An 8,611-nucleotide genomic window follows, 5' to 3' on the forward strand; every position below is an offset into this window, starting at 1 on the left:
GTCATAATGGCAAGTTCTGAGAATGGCAGACTCATTCCAGAGAGTCCTTCCAAATGCTGGCTGACCTGGAGCAGGAAGCAGTGAGATAGGCTGGAAGCCATGTTTACTGGAAGAGACTAGGAAACACCTCCGGTGATCAATAAGGTCACAATGAAGACAGGTGATGGGTTAGAAAGAAACCTTGTAATGCTGTATGAAAGAAGCCTCAGTTTTTGAACTCCATGAAATAAGGTAACATCAATGTAAAAGGAATATATTTGTTCCTACTAAGAGCTATATTTTTTTTTTAATTTTTTTAGTTGTAGATGGACACAATATCTCCATTTTTTATTTATTTATTTTTATGTGGTGCTGAGGATCAAACCCAGGGCCTCACACGTGCAAGGTAAGCGCTCCACCACTGAGCTACAACCCGAGCCCTATAAGAGCTATATGTTTTAACAGCAAAAAGTAGCAAAGTTATACTGTTAAGATTTCTGTGAAAAATAGAACTTAACATTGGAACACCTTCTGGATTTGTGTCTTGTTTAAAAATGATGTGGGTTTGTATTTTAGCTGGATTGCTAACTTTTTATAAAGAGTATCTTTTTAAAATGTTTTATCCTTTTACAAATAGCATTTGAAAGTATAAATGCTAATATTTATGTGTGTGTGGTTTTTCCTCTTTTAACAGGTTCTTAATCAAGCACCAACTCCATGGATCCAGGACAGGTTTGCCCCATGGCCCATTCTGAACAGTGTGCTGTCTGAGACAAGATTCCATTGGCAAACCATCTATTGCCTTACCGAGCAAGCAAAGAAGATGGATCTATTGAAGAGCCATCTGACTTTGTGCTTTCTACCTTCTGTGCCCTTTTTAATCCTCATGTCCACTCTAGCAACTGCTGAGAGTGTGACTAACAGCACTTTAAATGGCACTGACGTGGTCTTGGGCTCTGTGCCCGTAATCATCACCAGAACCGACCATATCATAGTCAAGGAAGGGAACAGTGCCTTGATTAATTGTAGTGTTTATGGCAACCCTGAACTGCAATTTAAGTGGTATAACTCCATTGGCAAGCTGCTGAAAGAAGAAGAGGATGAGAAGGAGAAAGGAGGAGGTAGGCTTTGAATATCATAAAATATAAACATAGACTTGCAGGCCAGCACCCTTCATGCTAGTTGTTCTCATAGAAATCACTTAAAAATACTATTTTGTCTTGTTTTTCAGAGGCAAGAGAGAGAATATATATTCTTAAAAATTCAAAGCAGTAATTAATTCATTTTTTCACTCATTGATGAGAAAACAAAAGGCAAACCTTGAAGTCTTTTGAAGGCTTCTTGGAATTCTATAACATAATGAACTTGAAACCATTATAGAGACCCTAAGTACATGTTCCATTTGTAAGGGAGTCTTGTTTTCTTTCATGGAAATGGCTCGTATAAACAATATAGCAGTTGTTTATCATTGAATGTCAGTTTAATTCATCCACTGTGGATCTGAAGACCACACTTCTTAAAAGAAATCTCTGTGCCAATTCTCAGCCACTGGCAGTGGTTATCTCGTGTTCCTGGGAATCTGTCTGAAGTTTCCAGACTGAGGCCAAGAGGGAAGGGGGATGCAATCCTAAGAATGGCACAGGACAGTAGAAGAACCCTGGGTTTTAAATGAATGAGTTTCTGTCCAAAAAGTGTGAATGACCTTCCTAAGCCCAGCCAGAGAGAGGATAGAGTCCTGGGGAATCGGTACACTTCTTGTTTTAGATGTGAGAAGTAATTGTCTAAAAACCCAGGCCTGATCTGATTGACCTGAAGGAGTTAATCTACTTTCCTCAGCATTTCGCTGTGTGATAAAGTAGGGCAGGGGGGTGGGGGAGTAAAAAGATCATTGTTCTGGAGTGGCAGATTATTCCTTTATTTCATTCCTGTTGGGCCCTCCCCTTTAACCAGTGAACAATCCCCAGAAGAGCTTCTGCTCCAGGAAAACCTACATTTTTAATCTCTTTCCTTCATTTTATCTTAATTGCTCCAAAAAGAATCGAGGCTAATGCCTCCTAACTCCTCAGGAGTTAAGTGAATGGAATTTTCTTGCAATTACATACTTCTGTCACAGCCTGCCATGTTCCCAATGGTTAAGGCGGCCAGAAGTCTAGCTGCCTGGGATGTGGGCTTTCGTAATGCTGTAACTGACATTGCTTTGGGTTAGCTATCCAAGACTGCACAATATAATAAAACTTCTTCCCTTAAGTCAAAATATTATATATTATGAATCATGGATGTTTAAGCTGAGGGTGGAAATCTTTCCCCTTCGAGTAAAATTGTAGGACTATAGGAATTTCCAGCTAAAAGGGCCTTGACCAGACACTACAATTCAAATCCCCCTTTACTGACATTTTTCCCAAGGTCCTGCTGTTAATTAAGTGGGTATGACTAGAGCCATAGCTAATGAGAGCCGAATGCTGAGGGAACACCCCACCCCCCCACACTGATTTCCATTTCTACCACCCCTTCCTCCAGGACTGTACGTCAGAAGGATGTGACATCACACTTATGAAAGCTGGGTGGTAGCTATGGTTACAGGCACACTCAGGCCTCTGTACCTTACCAGATCTTTCTGTAATGTAGGGCCACTGCTAAGATATCAGGGAGACTGAATTGAGGGGAACAAGGACTCCAAGCCTGAATCTACCTTTCACATGGACCCTGAAGCAAAGGTTATCCATGGGTGTTGAAGAGTTGAGTTGGTTGCTAAGTCAGAACAGCATCATGCTGGGGCCTAAATTTTACTCACAACTCTTTGAGCATTATTCCAAAGTTGTACCTAAAATGTGTGAAGTCTTCATTGAGAAGGTCCTTGTAACTGTGGACTCACTGTTGGCAAGCAAATGCTATTCGTTGCCTTCGTCATCTGTATATTGAGGGGTTGAACTAGACGGTGGTCATATTTGGCTCAGTTTTCTTCATTTGTGGATGCTCAGATGGTCGTTAGTGGCAAACTGTCAGTGAACTCCAAGCTCTTGGTTGTTCTTTGAAAGCCTTTGGCATAGAGAACTACTCTATCCAAACTTAGCACTCTTGTAGCCAGCAGCCTTGCTGTGTTAACCGTTTTAAGTCTCACAAGATACACTTTTGATTTTTAAAAAGCACTCACAATACTAGTACTTGATGTTCCAGCTCAGCTTTTATAATTATAATGCATAATAATAGTAATTTCAAGAGCAGAAATGACATCAGGTAGTACACAAAGCATTACACCTACCAACCAAGCAATACATAGAAAATAGCAGAAATGAGAGCTTAAATATTAGAACTCAGAGCTCGAATGGCCTGTTAAAGAACCCATAATCCTTAACTTTTCACTACTGATGGAGGAACTGTCAATTTCATAACACAGACATAGATCTCAATTTTCAAACCAATAGGCTAGAAATTTAAATGGAGCCATATTTAACTTATAACTCAACAGAGTTGAATATGGAGTGAAAAATACTGCTGACATCCCAGCACCTTACCTAGGTACACTAGGACTACCATTAAAACCAAACTAAAAAAAATCAAGGTAATCATCATTAACAACTACTGTCACTCACTAAGCCCCTGTACTAAGTACAAATACTGCACTAAGTACAGTATTGTTTCTAATCCTTACGACAAGCATGGCAGTGGGCGTTATTAATCCTCCCATATAGAGATGAGAAACTGGGTCAATGGGGCAGACATTACACAACCAGAGCATGGCCAGCTGGTGTTGATTCTCCCTCTGTGCCGCAGTATCTGCTTGCCCCTAAGGTTGCAGAAATACTGTAGGGCAGCTAACCCAGCCTGAGGAAATGTGGGAGGAATCTATGGGTGGAAGAGGCATCATGACCACCATCAAAGTTAGACAGGGTGAGAATTGGTGCCACAGTGTCTGCACATGGCGCGCTCGCGAGTGCGCGCGCACACACACACACACACACACACACACACGACAGCATTTAGAATCACCTAGTGAGCTGCTCAAGGAAAACGCTACCACTCACTCACTTGCTTTGTGATGATCCAGGAAAGAAATACTTCCATTTCTCGTTCATGCTGAGAAAGTAAGATAGCTGTTATTCATGCCAGTCTCGCCAGTCCTAGACAGGATGGGCTATTTCCTGTCACTGGCAGGAGCAGCAGCTGGTTTACTTGGCTTCTCTGGTGCCTATCACTTCACTTTCACAGGGTCAGGAGGGGCGAATGTGTCATCTACATCTGGAAGGAGATTATTTTTGGTAGCTCACCTTCTGGAGTTGTTGGGGGTGGTCCATCATCCATATTACAGAAGTAGCTCAGAATTCAAACAACAGGAATAACCCCAAATGGCCACAATACCTGCTGTTCTCTGTTTGCCTTTTACTAGAGGTAGAGTAGAAATGTGTAGCTGCCAGGAAGTATTATGAAAAAGCCCCAATTATTTCAAGTACTAGTAAGCCACTGTATTTTTGCCACGGCTTCTTACTGTGACTTTAAACCATTGAAATTTACAGTAGCACTTTTAATGTATGATAAGTAAGTGTTTCAAGAAAGCTGGCTGGAGCCAGAGCAGTGGTACTGGCCTGTTAATACCAGCAATTCCAGAGACAGGGGCAGGAGGATCACAAGTTCAAGGCCAACCCCAGCAACATAGTGAAACCCTGTCACAAAATGGAAAATGAAAAGGTCTGGGAATGTAGTTCAGTAGTAGACACCCTTGAGTTTAGTCCCCAATCCCCAGTACAAAAAGGAAAGAGAGAGAGAACAAACCAGCTAGTATAGACCCTTATAAACACATTTGTCTTATTAGAGATTAAATTTGAAATTTCTTCCTTTAAGTTAGGCTTTCTGTGAATTTTTCATACTCCTGTAACATCCTGTCACCAAAAATAATTAAGTCCTTTGGGGGGCGGGGGCAGTACCAGGGGTTGAACTCAGAGGCACTCAACCACTATGCACATCCCCGGCCCTGTTTGGTATTTTACTTAGAGACAAGGTCTCACTGAGTTGCTTAGCGCCTCCCTTTTGCTGAGGCTGACTTTGAACTCCAGATCCTCCTGCCTCAGCCTCTGGAGCCACCACCACTTTAATGAAAAGGCACATGAGTCAGCTGAGTTGTATAAAGTTCACAGTGGTCAGGGCTGCTGCTCTGGTATTGTGGAATTCATTAGTATCAATTTTACCTTTAGTTTACATTGTTATTTTGTGTGTGTGGGTGTGTGTGTGTGTGTGTGTGTGTGTGAATTTTTTAATAAGCTGTGAAATGCATTTTAAATGGTTCTGGGAGAGACAACGAGCCACAGTTTTCTCATTCATGAAATATAGATAAGACTTTTGTACTACCTCCCGAGTGGGGTTTTGAGTCTTGAAAAAAACTATTGTTAATACTTAGCATAGTACTTGGAACATACCAAGCTCTCAGGAAATGTCAGCCGTTGTTATTATTCTAATGGTAGTTATTATTATTCTAATGGTAGTAATGTTTTATGATATCCTCACAATAATAGATTTCAAATGCTAAAATCCCAGTTTCTTAGTGTAGCATGTTTTATAAAGAAAAGAAATTGTTTTCTGGGTTATTTCTTAATTCTCAATCTCAATTTCTCAATCTTTTAAAAACTTTTAGTAAACACCCAAAAAATCAAAGGATACACAGCTGACACAGGATAAGCTTTATATTTGCCCAATCCAGTGATTCTGAACTGGAACCTGTTTTCCACCCAGAGCCCATAGGGCCAAATCTGAAGACATTTCTGGTTATCAAAATAGAGAATGCAGTTTGGGGGGAGGGGGATGATGTTACCATGTAGAAGCCAGAGATGCTGCCGAACAGCCTACAGTGTACAGGAGAGACCCCTACAGTGTACAGCAAAGTATTATCCAGCCCAGAATGCTTCAGTGCCAAGATTGAGAACCCTGCTCAACCAAAGGAACACCCTTTGGCTAACTAAAAGGAAACCTTCCAAGTAGATTTTCAAGTCAGATGTTTGAACCCATAATGTAGTTTTCCATAAGAAGGGTTTAACTTATGGTATGGTTTGTTTTCAAAATTCAGCCATTTTAAGGGCCAACCTGGGAACTACCACTTTGTGTGTTTCCTTAGAAAGTTGTGCTCCCTTTTGGATGTGAGCCCATATAGCTTCAGTCTTAGTAGTAAAAAGAACCCTCCAGCTCCATCTCCAATACAGATAACAGCAGAGATTCCCAAAATGGAAGTTATTCCGATGAAGCAAATATAGGGTGCCCTTGTTTGGGGAGTCTGCCTGTAGATACCATCAGAAAAGACTATTGCTAACCCACATGGAATTACATGCTTGGCACTTTTTTAAAAAAATTAAAATGACTAGATCAAATTAGCTAGAGGATCAGATGTTTCCTTTTCCAGAATGTAAAAAGGCTTTAGGTTCTTTTCAGATATTAATACCTTTAAGCATAACAGAACTGCAGGTTCTAAACAGCAAAATTCTTCCACCCCCACCTTCCTGAGCTGAAAGCTGAGCCGAGCCTGTGTTGTCCCAGGCTACCTCTGCTCCACATGACATAGAAAATAGCTTGTTCAAGTTGCCCTGGTATTCTCTGAAGAGGTCTCTTAGGAGGCTTGGTGGGTGCAGGTGGGAGCGCGAGAGTCCTTGCAGCTTGTGGTATTTACAGCCTGACTCTTTGCAGTGGATTCAAGGAGCTGTCATCTACTGCAGAAACCTTGAAACAGGTGCAGCCATGCAGTACTAAATTCGTTTTCAATTCTATTTTGTAAAAAGGCATGGATCCTTTCTCTGCAGTAGTCTATATTTCACATAGTGCAAAACATGCGCCACATTTATTGGCACAAACACCATTTTTTGTGCCGATTTGAAGAATGTCAATTTAGTGTGAGAACTCGTTCAAGTGAATATTCTGTTTATGTTTGCATAAACATGGGTCAGAACTCTCACCACCTGAATATTTTTATGTACGTTGATTTCAAGAAAATAACACATTTGTTATGGTAGATCGAACTCTCCTCCTTGGAAAGCCAGGGTTATGTGTAACTTAAGAGTCCAAGCATCTAAAGGAGATTGTGAACAGAGTTTTAATCTGTTTATCCCACTCCTTGGGGATCTAGATAAACCATGCGTTGGTTTGTTTATACATTCATATTCACCAAGTATATGATATCTCTGAGGACAAAAATCCTTTCCTTCAAATAAGTAATTTGTGGAAAGTTCTACGAGCTTGGCATTTGGGCATACTGTTAATTTTCAATGCTTAGTGATTCTCCAGAAAGGCTGGGACGATTTAGGATTTCAGTAAACATGGTTTTTGGAGAAAAACTGATTGCAGAGTCTCTGTATAGTCTAGACTGTCCCTGTAGTTCTTCAGTTCCTGTGTGTGTTAATTAATATTGCTCATTTCTATGCAGCAGTAATCTGGTCAGAAGTTGTTTGCATGAGCAATAGATAGTTCTGCTGGTGCCATATATTGGTTGCATATTGAGTCACAGTAACCCCTATTGCACAGAATTCCTTGCTATTTTTAAGTTTAGCTGCAGCCATGTGATGCTATTAATCTTTTTGCTAAAAGGTCTATCTGACACTGCTCTATTGGTATCACACTGTGCCATAATGTGTGCAGGCCACCATGCTGAGCACATTTATGCCAAGTTAGTCACCTTCCTGTTATGGGACAGAGCTATGGCTTCTCACAGAGACGTTTGGCAGGGAAAGAAAGCTCTAGAACTATGTCCATAGAGGGAAACATTATTTTGAAAAGGAGATTATTTTTCATTATCTTGATTTTCTTGCATTCATTAATGTATGAATTGCCAGTTTAGGCTTGCCTGATTTGATGAATTTCAAGGAGTCTAAAAGTGAGTCATAAGTTAAATTCATTTTAAATTTTGTTGGATGCCTCCAAATCAACCTTCCAAAGGTTTGACCAGCCTATCTTCTTCCTGCAATGCCTGGGAGTATTCTTTTCCCCACAGTTTCAGCAAGATAATGTGTAATCAATGACCTTATTTTAGCAATATGAAAGGTCAGCTTTACTTTGACACCTTTTAATTTTAATTTATTTAATCAGTAGTAATCTTGTATACTTTGACACCATTTGCATTCACTGTTTTGTGAATTACCTGTTCATATCCTTTTCCCATTTTAGTTTTTTTCACATTTCCCCAATTCTCTCTCTTTTTTTTTTTTTTTTTTTTACATTTGAATCAAATGGGGTATAATTTCTCATTTTTCTGAGTGTACAGGTTTCAGAATCACATTGAGGGGAAGGGAGGGGAGGGGAAGGGGGGATAGGAAGGGCAGCAGAATAAAATAGACACTAGTATTGCTATATGTATATACATGACTGTATGACCTTTTCCCATTTTCTTCTTTTGGGTTTTTGTCTTGACTTGCTTAATTCACAGGAGTTCTTTAAATTTTATAGTCATTAAACATTTTGTCTGTCAAATATTCTAGAATTTTCTCCTAGCCATTTGCTTTGAGCTTTTCTGTAATATGACGTTTTATAGTGCAAAAAATCTTGATTTTGGAGGAAATCTGCATTTTCCTATATAGCTTCTGAGATTTTTTTTTTTAAGGCACAGGAGATTAAACCCAGGAGCACTTTACCACTGAGCTACATCCCCAGAGCCCCCCCCCCTCAG

The 8,611-nt window shown here is 40.2% G+C and overlaps 1 protein-coding gene across 1 annotated transcript in view; it reads left to right on the forward strand.

Moving 5' to 3' along the window:
- Positions 1-8,611, forward strand: part of Mfap3l (microfibril associated protein 3 like) — a 41,510-nt gene that overhangs the window by 21,364 nt on the left and 11,535 nt on the right. The window contains exon 2 of the mRNA XM_015486216.2: positions 674-1,100. Within this exon, the coding sequence (XP_015341702.1) occupies positions 803-1,100 (298 nt within the window). The 5' untranslated portion in view covers positions 674-802. The remainder of the gene's footprint in view (positions 1-673; positions 1,101-8,611) is intronic.

This window comes from Marmota marmota, unplaced genomic scaffold (assembly GCF_001458135.2).
Source record: "Marmota marmota marmota unplaced genomic scaffold, marMar, whole genome shotgun sequence".
Taxonomy (NCBI): Eukaryota; Metazoa; Chordata; class Mammalia; order Rodentia; family Sciuridae; genus Marmota; species Marmota marmota.